At 40.7% G+C, this 19728-nt stretch overlaps 1 protein-coding gene across 8 annotated transcripts in view; it reads right to left on the bottom strand.

Moving 5' to 3' along the window:
- Positions 1-19728, bottom strand: part of HECW2 (HECT, C2 and WW domain containing E3 ubiquitin protein ligase 2) — a 410471-nt gene that overhangs the window by 150830 nt on the left and 239913 nt on the right. For 7 of the 8 annotated variants that reach the window (XM_045034181.1, XM_045034183.1, XM_045034179.1 and 4 more), the window contains one exon: positions 3635-3742. In XM_045034181.1, the coding sequence (XP_044890116.1) occupies positions 3635-3742 (108 nt within the window). Of the gene's footprint in view, positions 1-3634; positions 3743-16959; positions 17313-19728 lie in introns of those variants that run through there. The other variant, XM_045034184.1, reaches the window with a different exon arrangement.

Genomic DNA, 19728 nt, shown 5'->3' on the forward strand with positions numbered 1-19728 from the left:
AAATCCATCCAAGGGGCAAAAAAAAGGCCTTCTGATGTTGGCAGGAAGGGGCTTGGGAATGGAGATATTTAGGGCAAAGGCTCTGGACAGTACCAAGGCCACCTGCCTCCCTTACCTCCCCAAAAAGCCATTCATAAAGCAAAGGCCTTTTGTCAAGGCACCGTATGCTGGCAATCATACTTACTAACCTGAGTGCCAATCAGAGACACAAGCCACTTACATGTCTGATGCTCAGTTTCCTAACCCTGCCCACTTCCCAGGGCTGAGACAGGTAAGATGTGTGAAAGCACTATATCATTTATATAAATATCAATGTTCTGATATTATCCTCAATGATCACAAAGCAGTTTATCACACAGCAATGCAGTTCTAAGCTCATTCACTGATCCAGGATTTAGTGAGCTCCTGGAATAGTGTGTGGCACACAGCTGGCACTTAATAAATACTTCATGATGGCTGGGGAGAGAGAGATGGACAGATGAATAGAAGGAATGAAGGAATGACAAAAGCAGGTCTGAGTGAATGAATGAATGAACGAATGGCCAAAGTCTATGAAAGACTACAAAGAATAACAGAGACATCCTAGTATGATAAGACAACTTTGAAACCTCTTACATTTCAAAACTCAAGATGCATCCTGCAAAGATGACCCATTCAGCTTCTGCAAGCATAAGCTCATCTGAGGACTATCTGACAGTTTGGTGACAAGTAGGTGCAGAGGAAGCTGATCCTCCTCTCCAGGGTCTAGGAAGGTCATGTGCCCAAAATTACACCTGTCTTTGTCCTTCAAATTCATTTAAGCAGGCCCTGTAATAATAGAAGTCTGGGCTGCCTGCCTCCTCTGGGTTTTTTTCCAGACAAACTAAAGCCATCTTTACATTCAGAAAGAGCTTAGAGGGGGGCTCAGATCAAGGTTTGCCCATGCACTTAGGGCAATTTTCAGAGAATTTTAATTTTATTTTGCCTGAACTTCTGTTGAGCTAAATTTTCTTTCTGAAGATGAAAGCAAAAGTTTTTAAATGTCTCAAGTTTTCAAGATCAGAGGTTGAAAATATAGAAGCTGTCTAACCCCTCCCCACCCAATTTTTAGAAGTTCCACACCATCGGCTCCAGAGGTTCAAGCAAAACTTCACTGTGCTGGAAGTCCCCTTAGGTCTGCTGTAGGGGTTAAAAAAAAAAAAAAATGATGTCTAAAAGACACAGACTACACTACTAAGCACTTAGATAAATACCACCTTAGGTTTTTACACGTTGAAAGGATATGAATGTGTGCTGAAAGAGGCCTCATTCTGATTAATGAAGATAAATTTATTCTAAAACCAAACTTTCTGTAATTCTCATTCACCGTCTTGGATTTTAACATACACGACTTTTCCTAGTCCTTACAAAAATTCATTGCTGAATATTTCCAGTTTTATTTTCTCCAGTTTTGTGTGTGAAGAATTGAGATGGAATTTAGAGAAAATAAAACAACAACAAAAACCTACTCTTCATTCCCAACTCCTAGTGTCAATGTCAAGCTTATTTCTATTAAACACTAGAGTGAAGCATAAAGAAAAACATTCAAGACAGAGATATTAGTATATCCTGATCGGCCAGGACATTATGAATCTCTAACGCTTTGGGGAGGAGAAATAAAATCAATCATGGCAGGGGTGCCTGGGTGGCTTAGTTGGTTAAGCGTCAGACTTCAGCCCAAGTCATGATCTCATGGTTCATGAGTTCGAGCCCCGCATCAGGCTCTGTGCTGACAGCTCAGAGCCTGGAGCCTGCTTCAGATTCTGTGTCTCCCTCTCTCCCTCTGCCCCTCCCCAACTCTCTCTCTCATTCTGTCAAAAATAAATAAAAGCTTAAAAACAATCAGTCATGGCAAATGAAATATCTGCAAGTGGGGCTTTTCACAAAAAAATGTTCCAAATTATAACAGTATGTGATACTAACGTCTTCCCCGGTGTTCACCTGAACCCCATGGTATGAGGCTACACACTCCATCCGGAGGCAATCATTCCTAGCAGGCTGGCATTTTGGAAGGAACAGGAAGGTTGTTTTACCTTTTCCCCTGATATTCAGTTGGCAAGATTCTCTGCTACGTCAGCCTCTTAAACCCTGGCATCCTTTCAAAGGAGGAATCACACTGAATGAAAGTAAACCCATTCCATTTTCCCCACTTATTTTTCTTATTAATAGATGGTACTGCCAGCTGGGCCAAATGTTGGAAAGTAAAGTAGAAAATAAAGTAGAAATAATAAGTAGAAAAACAAATGTCCCATAATCTCACCTCCTCACAAACAACCCATGTTCACATTTTGGCAAATCTCCTTCCAGACTTTTTCCTATATGTTATGGTATTAGTTAGAATTATGTTGTGTGTATCTACCTGTTTTCCCCCTCACTTATTGATATATCATGAACATTTTCCCTTAAAAACTACATTCCCTTTAGGTTTTCAAGAGACTCTAGTCAAATATTGAGCTATGAAAAACAGATAGTTCTTAGGAGAGAGAAACATGATTAGAGAAAGTTATGAAATGCTGACTTACCAGTAAGGATGTGGAAGAAATAATCTAACGTCTTTAATGGCAATTCAAAGTAACGGATGTTAATCTTTGAAAATAACTTTTTATATAATAAAAATTTATATACTTGAATAAAAGTAAGCTCATAGCATGTTCCCATTTAATCAAACCTTACTTTATATTTTAAGGTTTAATAAGTACAATCCTTCAGTACTAATATCCACACATACATACACTCTCTCTCTTGTATTAAATCTCTTCAATATAGAAAAGTTAATTCTTACACAAACTAAACAACTCAGAAAATTTTTAAATAGCCCATTTTCTACATTAATGAAGAACTGTGTAAATGTAAAAGTTAACTTGAACCACTCAGTAAATCGTGTATTCATTCACGCTTCTATCTAGCCTACAAAAATGTACACACCATGTTCTCAATAACATTAGTGGCAAATATAAATACTCTCCTTCACCCTAAATAAAAAGAGATGAGCTATTTCTGTGAGCCATGTACTATATAGAAGCATTTGTATTTGCAAAGAAATACAACATCAGATCAACGGGGTAATGGCTGAGTTACCTGCAGCCAATTTCTTATTCTTAAAATTGACCTCTATGGCAGTTTGCCCAGACTCTCTCATCGAATTGTAAAGACGAGGACCCGAATGCAACAGTTATTCCGCTGCTGGGAAAAATAACAGCAAAGTATTCTAAAGACAAATAAAATTCTTAAGTTAACTGAAATCTTGAATTATTCTTTCTGCTCCCGGAAGTTAATATAATAAATATTAATTATGAATGTAGATACAAGGGTATATAAAAATGTGTAAAGTATTAAAATAACCAAACATGACATATATTATGCATTCACAAGATATATGTAATGTGTATATGTATTATACACACACATATATATTTACATACACTTTATTCAAAATATGTGAACATTCTCTAACGAGCATTTTCTAAAACAATATATTTCCCAGTTTGAGGATACATGGCATAAATATGAAAATCAGAGCCAGAAACTTTTATGATAAATTCAGACAAGACTCCCTAGATTTCTGTATATTTATGGAATTTCAGTAACAAACTTCTACTTCTCGCTGAGTACTTACGTTCCATGAAATAGGGCCCAGGCTCAATTCTCCATACGATTTGCCCTTTTTGGGTTCCAGTCACACCCCTGTTTTTAGAATCCCAGAAGTTGGCTGGAGAATTCTCATCTGGAAAAACCAAACAAACACTTTTTCAGCTTAATCACAACCTATGTCTCCTCCCTTAGTTCAGACTAATACAAGTTAAAATAAAAGGAGAATAAAGAGGAAATAAAAGGAAATAAGAGGGAAAAAAGATAAAGGGGGAAATATTAATGAACACTATTATTACTGACCAGCTCCCAGCAGATTATTACCCTGCATTTCTGTCCTTGCACTGATACTGAGGAACTGGGGACAGGGTGGAAAGAAGTTGGCATTTGTGGGCTTGGCCCAGTTAACCAATGTTGCCAAAAGGCAAAACTGGGAAGAACACAGGCTACAACTATCTCAGCGTCAATGGTGAGCTGATAAGTAAGAAAGGAGTTGGGTGTGCTCCCATCTATAAAATCCTATATAAAAAAGAAAGGAAGAGCATAATTGAGAGAATATAATAGAACTTAAAATGGCATTTAAATTTTTTTTTTCAACGTTTATTTATTTTTGGGACAGAGACAGACAGAGCATGAACGGGGCAGGGGCAGAGAGAGAGGGAGACACAGAATCGGAAACAGGCTCCAGGCTCTGAGCCATCAGCCCAGAGCCCGACGCGGGGCTCGAACTCACGGACCGCGAGATCGTGACCTGGCTGAAGTCGGACGCTTAACCGACTGCGCCACCCAGGCGCCCCTAAAATGGTATTTAAAAGGGGGGGCATTAAGCTATGAAAATGAGTGAGGACACAGTATGGGTTTGCTATGAACAGTATTTGGGAGACACCAACCAAGTCACCATGTCTGCTAGGATAATCTTTTACAAAAGGCCAGAGGCCGTAAACCTCAAACAACACAAGAAAAGGAGAGAAAGAATGTTTAGGCTTTTGTATGGATAGTAACCTGAAGAATCAGCCTGACAGCAGCATTTTCCAAGCTTTCTGACCTCTGGCACACAGAAAATGGTAATATTTGTAGGACACACTGGGATAAACGAAAGACATGCTTATAACTTAAAAGGGCAGGCAGGGAAACTCTGGCTGCACCCAGCTCTGCCCCATCACCTCAAAGGCTGAAAGGATTCATATTCTATAATTTGCCCGCATCACACTAGTTTGAAGTTCTGTCCTAGGGCCCAGAATAGAAAATAAAACTAAAAACACGAAAAGAAGACCATTCAGAGTTTTACAGGCACATGAAAATGTATACAGTGATACTGGCTCTTAAAGTCAGATATTTTCATTTGTTTCCCCAAACCCCTTTCCCAGGAGGAAAGATTAAAGATACATTTTAACTGAGAGCCGGGATAAATTAGACATGGTGAAGTAAGAGCTACACCAAAATAAAGTAAAGCTGGAGAAAAGGTCCCAAGCTCAAGGGAATAGGCCTGAGAAGAAACGTCCCCTGCAACAAAGGGGGCACCTGGGTGGCTCAGTCAGTTAAGCATCGTGACACTCGATTTCATTGCAGGTCACGAGGTCACTGTTTCAGGAGTTCAAGCCCCACGTCCCTCTTGAGATTGTCCTCCTCTCTCTGCTCCTCCCCTTCCATTCTCTGTCTCTCCGAAAATAAATAAATAAACTTAAAAAAAGAAAAAGAAAAACCTCCCTTTTTTTCACACTTCTGAACATGAAAGAACTAGAAACATGGGCCATAGCGAGGAGTCAGATAATCCAGCTCTGGGAGACTTCTGTCTGTGTCTGTGGTTGCACTTGGAGCCTACTATTTTCATCATATTCATAAGTCAAAGAACTCTAGGAGGAAAGGTCCTCCCGTGCCATCTGCATTAGGCACATTGCAAGCTAAAAGTTCTTTCTGTGAAAAGCCAAGAAGGAGCCACTGTTCTTTATAAGAATGGAAAAGCATAAACACTCATGCCATCACCTGCTCTCCTAAACAAACAAGACAAGGCACACCACTCCATTCCATCACAGAAATAGAACAACAATGCCAATATTTTTTTAATGTTTATTTATTTTTGAGAGATAGAGAGAGCACAAGCAGGGGAGGAACAGAGAGAGAGGGAGATACAGAATGTGAAGCGGGCTTCAGGCTCTGAGCTGTCGGCACAGAGCCCGACGCAGGGCTCGAACCCACGAGCTGTGAGATCATGACCTGAGTTGAAGTCAGACACTCAACCACCTGAGCCACCCAGGGGCCCCAACAATGTCAATATTTATTTTTTAATTTTTTTTAATCTTCATTTATTTTTGAGAGAGAGAGATAGAGCATGAGCAGGGGAGGAACAGAGAGAGAAGGAGACACAGAATCTGAAGCAGGCTCCAGGCTCTGAGCTGTCAGCACAGAGTCCGACGTGGGGCTCGAACCCACGAACCGGGAGATCATGACCTGAGCCGAAGTCAGACGCTTAACCGACTGAGCCACCCAGGCGCCCCAACAATGTCAATATTTAAAAGGCAGTCACCTAAACCTGGTTGTGAAAGATGTCATGTGGCTCCTCGGGGCAGATCTCGATCACTGCCTATCCACTGAGCTTCTTCCTTGCCAACTAAACCCCAATTTTATCCAAGGCAACAATGTTTCCAGTTAAAAACACTCATCTCTCCAGAATCTCTTGCAGCTAAAGGTAGCATGTGATCTAGTTATGGCCAGTAGGGTGTAAGTGGAAGTCTACTGGATGGGACTTCTGAGAAAGCTATCATTTTCCTGACTAAAAAGAGGATGGACTTGGGGCACCTGGGTGGCTCAGTCGGGTAAGCATCCCACTCTTGATTTCTGCTCAGTTCACGATCCCATGGTTTGTGGGATCGAGCCCTGCACTGGGATCTGCATTGACAGAGCAGAGCCTACTTAGGACTCTCTCTTTCTTTCTCTGCTCTTCCCAGCTCTAAAGGACAGACCCAGCAATCCTATTTTGCTCTTCCCTCTCCCCTCTTCTTGGATGAGAACGATACACTAAGGATAGCAGAGCAAGAAGCTAGGAGTAACCATGATGAGTCCTTTAGTCCTGAACTACCTGCCTTCAGACTTCTTGCTACCTATGCAAAAATAAATTCCTATTTGGTTAAGCCCCTGTGGTTGGGTTTCTGTTACTTGCAGTTTAACACAATTCCTAACAGAAATACCTGTTAAAAATCAACCAGTGATTTAGACTCATCATGCCCAAATCCCTGTGACTGCATCACTGCTTCAGGCTAGACAACAAAGTACTTGCTACCTTTCTAAAAGATAGTTTAATGGGCAGAGGTGCTTAGGTGGAAAGAGTGATTCTCATGTTTCTGCAAATAAATGTACTATTTTTAAGCTATTGGCCACTTGGAAGGCACAGAAAGCCGGACCCTGGAAGGAACAGAATATATGCATCGGGAGTAGACAGTGCCCAGCTATGCAAAATGCTTTTTTAGAAACATGGCTATGCACACAACACATTTCTGAAAATCCTGTTGTGAGAGTTTCCTCTTGGGGCGTCAGGAAAGATGAAGTAGCATTGCATCTTGCTTTAGGGAGCAATCAGCAGGATCACAGCGATAAAAAGCAGTGGTAATAAAACTGTACTTCTTAATGCAACCTCACACTAAGGTTTGCACTTCTGCTGTTACTCACCTTTTCTCCCAAAACCATCAGGTAAGCCAAATGAAGTACAGATTTCTTTTTTATTTTATTTTTTTGTTTTAAAGTTTATTTATTTTTGAGAGAGAGAGAAAGAGAGAGAGCAAGCAGGGGAGGGGAAGAGAGAGAAGGGGACAGAGGATTTGAAGTAGGCTCTGCACTGACAGCAAAGAACCCGATGCGGGGCTCAAACTCACAAACTGTGAGATCATGACCTGAGCCGACGACTGACGCTTAACCAACTGAGGCACTCAGGTGCCCCAAAGTACGCATTTCTGACACAAACTTGGGAAAAAGGACCACTGAGGAGCAGAAATAGAATGGGAGGTGGTAATGGGATGCAAACTATTGCAAGTGGTCTGAGTCCCGAACAGAAAGTGATGCCTGAGCTACATGTCACATACACATTCCTAGAAAAAGAACTTTGACAGAGAACCACTATAGGCATCTCTTTTTCCAAGAAGGGTCACTGATAACTCTTTGCCAGCCACATCCACTTCAAGGTAGAAATACTATACCATGTGAATAGGAAATAAGGGAGAACAGGAATGGGTGCTTGCTTCTAAGACCTTTAACCAAGAAACATATCTAGAGCATAAATTAAAAAAACAAAAAACAAAAAGCAAACAAACAAACAAACAAAAACAGGGGAGGAGGGGTGCCTGGGTGGTTCACTCAGTTAAGTGTCTGACTCTTGATTTTGGCTCGGGTCATAACCTCACAGTTTGTGGGTTCAAGCCCCAAGTCAGGCTCAGCGCTCACAGCACACAGCCTATTTGGGATTCTCTTTCTTTCTGTCCTTTCTGCACGCACACACATAAGAAACAGGTCTAGAGTCACATGTTCAATTTACCCCTCAGCTCCTGTAGGTTGGGATAAGCCATATATCTCTGACTTGAATTCCCCTCTTTGGTTCATAGGTGATGTGGACAACTCCATTTGGTTATGTTTGTATTTAAAGAAAAACAGACTATCCCCTTGAAGCAAAATGCTGAAAATGTACCAGGACTATTTAGGCTCATCTGGAACTCAAATGTGCCATATATGATGAGAAATGGGTCAGAATTAGGATAAGCAGGCCCAGAGCAGAAGTTTGACGGATCTGTTCTGATTTAAAATGCGACAGAAAGAGACCATCCTGTAAATCTCCATAGGGAAGATCTCATTCCCCACCAGGCATAGTGTTTGTCACATAGAAGATACTCAAGTTGATTAATACTGTTTATTCTGGATTGAAATTTTTCTCTGATGAGATTATGTTTCTGATAATTCATTATCCCTGACAGATACAAGCATTCCTGCCATCGAGTGGCAGTTACCCTTAATTGAAAATACCAAGTCCATATAAATAAACTAGCTTAGGGGCAAACAGGACAAATTATTCTGATATGACTATCACAACCTCCATCACTACTACAGCTCCTACGGCCACTAGCTGGCACACCTCTGGCCAGCCTTGCTCACACCATATAAAGAACAGCTAGAATGACTCATTCCTTGTATTTCAAGAAGACCAATTTTAATTGGTCCCTCAGAGTAAAATTTCGTCTTTAAGTAGGTTAACACTTTGTTTAGGTTGCAGTCAATTCTAGTCTAGACCCAGAACACCTTATCTGTGACAGTATTTCTTTTTTCTTTTTTTTAATTTTTTTTACGTTTATTTATTTCTGAGACAGAGAGAGACAGAGCATGAGTGGGGAGGGGCAGAGAGAGAGGGAGACACAGAATCCGGACCAGGCTCCAGGCTCTGAGCTGTCAGCACAGAGCCCAATGCGGGGCTCCAACTCACAAACTGTGAGATCATGACCTGAGCTGAAGTCGGTCAGTCAACCGACTGAGCCACCCAGGCACCCCTCTGTGACAGTATTTCTATGCTGAGATCTACTTTTCATGGATATCTGAGGACAGTTTATTTTTTCCCAGACTGTAGGAGTTATTTTTCTTTCCCCTCATCTAACATGTATATTAGTGATTTGGTCTTTTTTAAATGTCCCTACTCCAAATAAGAAAAATAGTTGAGTATAAAATGGTATACCAAAGAAAGGGTTCTAAATCCCTTACGAGTAGAATGTAGACATAATTATAAATCTATTTTCCCCCCACTAAATAAAGGTTCTGATTGATCAAAGAAATGTTGTTGGCCTTTAAAGCCAATTATCAATTGGTGCATTTATACTTAGTTACTTCCTTTCTCCATTTCTCTTAACAAATATTCAAATCTGTCCCACTGTCCTCACATCCCATAGCTAATTTCCAAGCTCCTACTTGGAGCCGGGTAGCATCCAAACCATGGAGAACATGAGGTCTCATTTCCCTAATGCCCTCTTTTCTGGGTCCATACCTACCCCTTGCGTTCTTTTACAGGGTTCTACCCTGTTATGGTGGAGCCTTTGACCCAATCCTCTCCATCAGTCACCTCTCACCTTGATTTTTACTTCTTCCTTTCAACCTAAAAACATGTCAGCTTCTGTGAGGCACACTCTCCTGGTTTTGCTTTTGCTTTTGAATATTACCTTTCTTGTTCCCTTTCCCATTCTCCTTCTTACTTCCCTTCCTTTTAGGATTCAAATGTCTGTTTTCCAACTGAAATAGTCTATTTTCTAGGAGTGCATATTTTAGAGACTTAGGTAACTTTCAGGCTGGAATATAATTACAAAAAAGTAACACTGAAGATGTTTAATTCATGTACCTAAATACCTTCTCTAAATCTAATCTTGTTTGTTAGGGTTTATATAAAGCTTGTCCACTCATGTCTCATATGTCTTCTTTGTTCTCTTACAAGTCTAGTTGGCGGTACATTTTCTCTAAATAGAAAAGCAAAGTACACACACAAAAAAAGCCTTAAAATCCTTTTAATATAATTTTATACCTATCTGTTTATGAATATTATGGGAACACAATCAAGGAAACTTGTGAAAATCTCACTCTTGCCTATTTTAACAATCCATGATACTTTTGTGAAGTGATTTCATTTAGTGTTTTTTTTTTTTTTAATTACTCTTTAGGACTATTTCAATTCATTCTGTTATTAATACTGGAATTAAATCTAGTAAATCCGATTCTCCAAAGGAGAAACAAATTAAGTGTTTGGACCCAGAAAACAAAAGCATAGAGATAGAAGATTGCCACACACAACTCTCTTAACTATATTGTATAGTGGTGGCTCAGAGAATTTTCTCAGGTCTAATTAATAAGGTTAAAAACAGGCCCCTTTTCCTACATTAAAACCATAGTATCTTTAGGAGGAACACGTCAGGGCCTTAAACAAAATCTCTGTAAGCAGACTTAACATCTCCCGCACATTCACTAGGTCACAAATCATCCTTGGCTACTTCCCCTTTACCTAATTGATCCTCCATAGCAATGATTACCCAACTTCATTACTCACAGTGAATATCTTGCAGGCTTCACTTAAAATGCAGATTCCTGCCCTGCTCTTCCAGAAATTTTTGGTTCAGTAGATTTGAGTCAGGATGCAGGAAACAGAATTCTAGCAAGTACCCTAGGGAGCTGATTCTGATATGGATACTACAAAGACCACACATAATAAAACTCTGTTCCATGGTTATTTCCAGGGATATTGAGCAATCACAGTGATGTTTTGGACACTGTACTTCTCTTTGACTACTGTGCCTCCAATTTGTCAGCTTGTGCATTCATTCATTCACTCATTCATTCATGAAAAGCATTTATGGACTGCTCCCTATGGAATATAAGGAACACCCATTTCCTGCCATCAGGAGTCCCCAGTGTGGTGGGGGAAGACTGGCACATAAGGTACAATGCAATGTGAAGAATGCTATGACCAAGGTGTACATACTTTATAAAGTGTTAAAGAGGAACAGAGAAGGAATAATTATCAATCCCCATGACTGTGTGTAATTCACATGGCTCGGGATCTACCGAGTTTGATGTATATTTGGGAGGCACATATGGAGATATCCTTTGGAAGATCTACACATTTAAGCCAATCATTAAGGTGTCTCATCCATTCCTTTGCTTCACTGCTCCATAGACATATTGCTTTACTTCCCAGGGTTCATTTTTTAGTTCTATGAGTGGTCATCAGAAGCAGCAAACGAGTGGCCATGTTTAGAGCTGAATTCAGTGGTAAAAGTTACTGTTGCTGCCTGGGCCCCAGGATGTTATCTTTTTCATCCTTAGAAAAGTAAGATTAATTATATTAATGTACAACATGATTGTAAAGAGTAATTTAAATAATGAATTCTCTTTTAAAATGCCACCAAAAGCTAAAATAATGTAAGCAGAAAGACTTGTAATTTTTTTTTAAAAAAAACTCTTCCTTCCCCATAATATTTCATACACAGAGATCAGTGTGAAAAATCACCTTTAAAAGATTTTTTTTTTCCTGATTCTGGATTCCAGAAAAAGGACTCTGAATAGGCTTTTAAGATAATATATAGGAGACATGACCAGACATCTCAAACATATCCAAACATAATTTGGATTTGGAAATGTTTCTATGACTGTTAATATTTCCAAAACCTGCATACAGTGCTGGAGATAAAATATGAGCAAAACTGCTTATATTCAAAGCCCTCCTCTTCTGTCAATCAACCCAGGAGAGTTAAGACACGGTGAAGAATTTTTTGAGAAAGACGCCATGTGACAGATTGTGCCAGAGAAATGAAAAATGATGCTTGCAACTTTTATTTTGCTTTCAAGTAATCCCTCCCCACATTTTCTCACAAATGGCATAAACACCTAAGTTGTTTTAAATTTTTTAGATACAAATTGAAGTTATATTCAATGTTATATTCAATGTTACATATGTCTTCTGATTGGATCACACAGGGGCCTGGTTTGTTCTGGCTATACTCAAAACATAGATGCCCTGGGATTTGGGATTTGGAAAGTAATATTAAGCTCCAATTTGAATCAAAATGATCATTATATATCTGGGCAAAGAGCACACCTTCACAGGGACTGTTTGACTGTTTTTAACAATTTTGCAAAATTTTTGCAAAATTTTTACCAGAATGTTGTAGGCAGGTTATGGAATCCTGCTGCTGCAATGTGACAGGAAAACTCTGACAATGACTTTGGGATTTGAACTACATCCCAAGGGAGGGGTGAGTCTTTACTACGGATTGCACTACACAAGAACACCAATCTTATGCAGCACTATGAGAATTCATCAACAAATTCCTCATGAATTTGCAACTGTGGCATTAGTTTTAACCCAGTCTCCCTAGATGCCCAATTCGTTACACTGAAGCTCTCTCTGGTTGAAAAAAGAGCAAGTGTCAGATCAATCCTGATACCACACCGCCAGCTGAGCATGTACCCACTAACGACTGTGGCCTGGTAGGTAGTCAACTGAGTAGCTATCTTCCTATAGATACCAGAAGGACTTGCTGATTACACTGTGCCAGAGATGGGAGAAGAAGGCACAGCACACCACAGGACAAAGAAGCAACAGAGGCTGAGAAGAGCTGATGACAAGTCTGTAAGGTCTGGCCTTGGGGATTCGTGTGCTCTGAAAGGCACGTGTATCGCTGCACTGGCGGGGCGGGCGCCTATGTGTTGATTCAAGGCCACTCACCTGCAAGTATGAGAGAGATGTCTATGGTTGTCTCCTCTAGGCAGGCCATCTACCAGGGGTGAGGGAGCCCAACTCGGAGAATGTGAAATCTTTCACTAGATCCACACTGGGTGATACAGACAAGTCCTAAGCACACCACTGAGGAGGCCTCCTGAACATTCACACCTCCGGACATACTGAGCAGAGGCAAGATGCTCTGCTAAGCAACTTCCTATGTAAGATACCTGATCCCAAACTATTCGACCAAACACTCATTTTGACAAGGGAGGGAACCACCAAGAGATCAGTGAGAAGCAACACTTGAACTCATTTTGCCAAATACCTTCTGAGAGTTTTCAGTCACGGCCCAGAACACCAGACAGTAAAGAGCAGTTCAGAGATGGCTTATATGTCGGGCACTGTCCTACCGCTTTGTCTTTACCAGTTCACGGACACCTCTAACAATCCTTTGAGGTTGGTACCGCTATCAGATTCTTAATCAGATTCTTAAAGGCACTAAAGCACAGAGACGTTAGAAAATCTGTCCACGATCCCAAAACTAGTATGTGCAGCACGCTCCTTGATACTATACCACACCTTCTATCTAGACCACTGTGAAGAATTTGGATTCCATGCTGATAGGAGGTCACTAGAAGACTTGAAGCAGGGGAGTAACATGATCCATGTTTTTTTTGTTTTTTTTTTTAATCCTCCTGGCTGCTGTGTGCAGAGTGGGCTGTAGGAGGGCAAGAGAGGATGGCCCACCATGCTTCGCGCCCAGGCCCAGCACCGAGTGCTGGAACCATAACCTGAACATGACCCTCCTCCATCTCCATCTTTCCTGTGTAGACAGAGCTGCAGCAGCTATAAATAGCCTCCCTGAGTGCAAAAGGCTGGCAATCAATTCCAGACTCGTCGGTCCAACGACCCTGCGAGGTGACTCATCCATCTCTAAGCATTCTCCAAGTCCAACCACCATCCTGGATTTCACTCTCTAAGCCCACCATGCTCTTCCTGTCCCCTCTTTATCCAAACAACTCTCAAAAATCCAACTTTCCCACACTCAACCTTAATTTGTCAAGATAGAAAGCTCAGATTCTCCATCACTTAGTAACTCAATAAAGTTCCTAACGCAACATATTTAATCTATCACTGGCATTTAGTCCACACGGGCCTTCTATTCACCCACAGAAGCATGCTTTATGTTTTTAGGTACCTATCACTTATTTTAAGGACCAAGAGAGTAATACACCGCCTGATAATGAAGCTGTTGAGCAGCGGCTCTTAGGTGATGGTTAAGATCCCAGAACTTTGAGAAACAGCAGACCTGAGGTTAAATTCCACCTCTCTCGTTTGCTGAAACCATAACCTTATGCAAGTCTTAAAACTGCACAGACTCCATTTCTTCAATCTATCAAATGATAACAACACCAAGCTCAGAAAACTGTGAGGAGTACATGGGTACAGTATTTGAACCTGGCACATATTTAGGAGCTAAATGTGTGGGGTTTAAAATTCTCTTAATCCATTTCTTCCTTCTTTCTAAGTTACGTTTTTCCTTTAATACTCAAAAGCACAGTTCCTCAATCTCATTTCCTTAGGTTTTACTTGTTAAATTTCTTTTAAATAAACTCATTTTATTTTAATTTCTCATAAATACATATAAAACAAAAGTATGCTTACTTATGTCTTGGGAGACTGTTTTCTTTTTTAATTTTTTTTAATGTTTATTTTTGAGAGAGAAAGACAGACAGACAGAGAGACAGAGAGAAGCAGGGCACAAGCAGGGGAGGGGCTGAGGGAGAGGGAGACCAAATCCTAAGCAGGCTCCAGGCTCCAAGCTGTCAGCACAGAGCCCAATGCGGGGCTCAAACCCACGAACCGTAAGATCATGACCTGAGCCCACATCGGACGCTTAACCGACTGAGCCACCCAGGCACCCCTGGAGACTGTTTTCTTAATCTGGAGGCCAAATGAGTGGGCAACAAAAGTGCAGTCCATACGTACACTAATAGCACATTATGCCATTACATGTGAATACAGTCTCTCACACAGAGTGTACCAGTCTGTGCAGTTCTTAGGTGGAAGGTCACTCAAAGCCTAAAATTCTGTCAGGCTTTAAGCTCAGCCTAATAAAGACAGGCAGAGATGCCCTCATCTTCCTATGCAATGAAACATGAATTGGGTAGTACTATGTGTGTTCAAAAGTTGCCAGGAATGACAATGAGGTGTTGATTCTATATCCCTCTTTCTTTCTTCTAATTATTTATTTTTATTTATTTATTTTAATTTTGAGAGAGAGGAACGCAAGCAAGGGAGGGCCAGAGAGAGAGGGGGACAGAGGATCTGAAGCAGGCTCTGTGCTGACAGCAGAGAGCCGGATGTGGGGCTTGAACTCACTAACTGTGAGATCATGACCTGAGCCGAAGTCAGATACTTAACCGACTGAGCCACCCAGGGGCCCCTAATTATTATTTTTTTAAATGTCATATACACACTAATTTATCACTCAAAGATAAACCTTTTTAATACTAAGTGAAGTTTAGAAGCAACCTCTAGATGCTTCAGGATGTTACTTTTATATGAACCTAATAGCTACAGATTCTGAGAAATGTGCAACCATTACAAAATATGAAGTTCAATGCAAAAGCATCCTTTGGTTGGGGGTAAATTACACCTTTGATCTTAGTGAGCTCATACAACAAGGATCAGGAACTTTCATAGCTAACTTTATGTAAAGAAGGAGGTTACCCTTATTGAAGTGAACCAAATATTTATTGGAGCTGATCCAAACTCAGTATGAAAATATTAGTTGGAAGTATATGAGAGCAATCGTTCTGGAACATTCATTGCTACTAATCCTAAAGAATAACCTTGCAGATGTGGCTACTCCCTGTGGGTCCCTCCCCAAAATGGCTTGACCAGAGGCTGAATGACCTTCCCAAAGGTTGGACCGCTCACCTGAATCCTTACTAAACCATCACCTTACTTTTCATTAAACTGAGCTTTTATGTATGTTTCTAAATGGGGCACTGCTGGTTCTGTCCAGTGCAGTGTAGGCATGATAGCATCCTTGGGTCTCCGGCACTGCATGCCAGGTGCACACTATACAACAATAAAAAATAACATCCCTGCCGACCTTGAGAACCACTGAGTGGCATTTTAGAGCCAAAAAGTAAATTTTTTCATTGAAAACATTTAATTTATAAAGGATTAGGATAAAACTGAAACTTATCCCTGTATTCATCCTGGCTCTTAAACAATCTAAGCAGATTCCAAAAGTCTATTGAAAGGTGGGTCAGTTTGCCACAAGGAAATCTTAACAAAAACGTGAATTTATTCTCCAAGTGTTTTTGTAAGATTGTTGTTTAATCAACAGTTTCTAAAATGTGAATGTCTATGAATCCTTGTCCATATAAACGTTACATTACAAATAAATCTGCTTTAACATCTCACTCATGAGAGAAGAGCTTTAAAATCTGTCTAAAAACATTACTGGCCAGAGGCAGATAACCTGTCATGAAATCTAGACTCCATCGCATGACATTAAAAAAAAAAAAAAAAAAAAAAAAAAAAAAAAAAAATTCTTGTAGGTAGAACCTGTACTTAACATCACAGTAAAGTAATTTATTTGAAACCAGTGGGGCTCTAGAACATCAGCAAAGGGACTGCATATTTATTTGTAAAAGTTTCACATGCTTTAATACCTGTACTGACGGCTGTTGAGTTGTCAAGTGATAAAATGTGATAAGCACACCACACGGTTTGTTAATAGCTATCCCTAATCGAGCTGGGAGGAGAGCACATTTAAGAACATTTCAAAGAGAAAGGCAAAGAGAACTGTAAATCTCAAAGAGTTGGACTCAGGGGGTGCCTGGGTGGCTCAGTCAGTTAAGCATCTGATTTCAGCTCAGGTCACGACCCCGAAGTTTGTAAGTTCAAGCCCCGCATCGGGTTCTCGGCTGTTCAGCACAGAGCCTGCTTCAGATCCTCCATCCCCTGTATTTCTACCCCTCCTTGCTTGCTCACTCTCTTTCTCTCAAAAATAAATAAAAGTTTAAAAAAAATTTTTTTTAAGGGTCAGACTCAGAAATTAGGTGACAGTAGAACTCATTTTACAGAACTTCCTATTGCCTTACCTCACATAATCCCCAAAAGTTTCTCTCTGCCTTTTTCAGGGTTGAATCCATCATCATTTCAAATCTGGTTTGGAAGCAGCAAGAAGAAACATGTTTCATTCTCCTTAAAATCATGCACTGGCCTACCCACTTGGCAATTCCATTCATAGAAGCAGCCAGAACTGAAGTCAGGCAGGTCTGGAGTCCTAACGTGGCTTTGAGAGCTCTGCGGGTCCACTTCACTGATGCTCCTGCTTCTCTTTCTCTTTCCCAACGTTCTAGAAATGAAATCCTAAGCAGGATTTGAGCAGACCTCTACCAGGATACTCTTGTCTGGCTAAAAAAAAACACTGAGAGCCACTCCCACTCTTCCTCAAGACTTACCACTGTTCAGGCATCCTTAATGAAAAAACATAACCTATTAGTATCCCATACGCTGAGGCAGTTGTGGCCACACCCTGTAAAGGGTACAGGATGCAATCACCCCATCCTCCCCTCGGCTTCCTTCCTTTGCTTTTCCATTGGGAAAATTCCAAAGAATGAGTTATGTGTACACACACACACACACACACACTCTCTCTCTCTCTCTCTCTCTCACACAGAGTGAGCTGATGTCAACAAACTGTTATCACAGAGAGGGGAATTTTCTGTCTGATTTACTAAGAATAGAGTAGCCATTACCTGGAAACTCTAATTTACTACTATGATTAATAAGATAAAGAATTTGTTTAGGGTATTAAAATAGGCTTATAGCATCCTAACTAATCCAAAATAAATATGTGGACTTAGATTTCAAACTGTAAAAATCAACTAAAACTTTTTGAAACATCATACAGCTTTAATGAAAATCCCAAACTGTGGTTATCAACCCTGAAGTTATTTTCAGATGTCACTTTTAATGAAAAAAATGGGTGCAAAACATCCATCTAGCTGTGTTCTTGTCTTATCCAAGGAAGAAGTTGTGGCGGAAGAATTTCCAAATGAGATGCATTATTCTTTAATGGAAAAGGGGCCTCCTGAAGCTGGCCCACCCAGGGCAGTTGTCGCAATTATTAAGTGTCAGTTGCATGGGTGGATGTAATCAAAGGATGCGAGACTATATCTCTCCAGAAAGCTTCCAAGAAAGCAAGATAAAATATCTTCAACTGTCACACGTTTTGCTGTGAAGTGAGACAGGCTGGATTCAAGCTCCGCGCTACATTTAGTGAATGCAGTTTGCTCTCTACTGGTCCCTTAATCCAGACAGTTTGCCATGAAGCTTCACGGGCCACAAAGCTTTGGCAATAGACTGTGTGGGCACAGTAAGCCTGGCACTCCAGAATCACCACCAGGCTGCTTCTGACATGTAAACTCTGCCCAGTCTTAGAGAAAATCACTGTAGATTCTTGGGTGTATGCTAGTGAACACCCAAAGAGCAAGCATGTACACAATGCCTACGATGTACCAGGGACCCATCGCAGACGCTATAAAAATAGCCTCACGAATGGCACTGCACTCCAAGGCTGAGGTCAATAATGTTATTAGAGCTACGTTACAGGTGAGGAAACAGAGGCTCCCAGAGAAGTGATGACAGCCAGGATTTCAGGTTGGATCTGAATGACATCCAACACCCAAACCCAAGCTCTTTTACAATACACTGCCTTTCTCAGACAACGCTCCTGAAGATGGCAGTCGCCTTACTAATTTGACGGAGTCACCAAAAGGAGTTTAGGAAAAAGTAATCTAGAAGGATGAGTTCATTTCCTCTTATTGGCATCAACGGTGGCTACAGCCTATGAACAACAGACTTCTCATCAATTTCAGCATCTCTGTTTTCAGCCCCAGTCAAAAGCGTCTAGTCTTGAATGCTTGATTACTTCCTAGTTATGGACCAACAGATTCTCCATGAAGTTCACCTGATGCTCCCACGACTCTGGCTCTCCAAGCCACGATTCTTTACCTTCCAAATAGTGTAACATTTGCCAGACAGGCCACTTTAGCTGAACTCTAGGTTCTGGTCCGTCCATGCGTCATCGATGTTCACATGTGTCAAACAGGCTATTGTCCTGTGTAAAGGAAATCTATTTCCCCACAGCACAAGCCACTGTCATAGGAGACTAGATTTCCAAGTTGACCAAGAAACTTATAAAGTGGATCAAGGGATGTGAGACAATGTTGGAGCCTAGACTTAAGGCCATCACATACATGCACCTTTTCCTAGAGGTGGTATTTCTTAAACACGGGTAGTTCAGGCTGTACCTCTTCAATCATAGTGGACTACTGCATTGAGAAGGTACAGCAAGACAGCATAGTGTCAGACCTCAAAATTATACATGCTAGGAATATATATAAAGGAATATTTCTCCAAACCACAACCCAGTGTGAAGAAAGACCTTGAAGATCAACAAGTAAAATGGGAAGCACATTAATACAATATTTGCATCCATGTAACATCTTAGCATTTTCACTCGCTATGATGGCATACGGTGCCAGGCATTAGGAGATAGTTCTCAACAAGACAAACAGAGCCTCTGCTTTTTCTTACAGAGCTTCTATTTTAGAGACAGGGAGACACATTTAAATAACAAATACAAAATGAATGCTTTAGCTACTACTATGAGACATGCTACAAAGGAAAAAGAGGGCATAAGGGAATGGGCGAGTTGCTGACATGACCCAGGCCAGAAAATAAGTGAAATCTTCCTCAAGGAATCAATGTAGCAACTGAGCTCTGAAGGATGGATAAGGAGGGGAGGAAAGAGAAAAGAGACAACATTCCAGATAGAAGAGCTGCTCAGAGGCCCTAGCCTG

This window comes from Felis catus, chromosome C1 (assembly GCF_018350175.1).
Source record: "Felis catus isolate Fca126 chromosome C1, F.catus_Fca126_mat1.0, whole genome shotgun sequence".
Taxonomy (NCBI): domain Eukaryota; kingdom Metazoa; phylum Chordata; class Mammalia; order Carnivora; family Felidae; genus Felis; species Felis catus.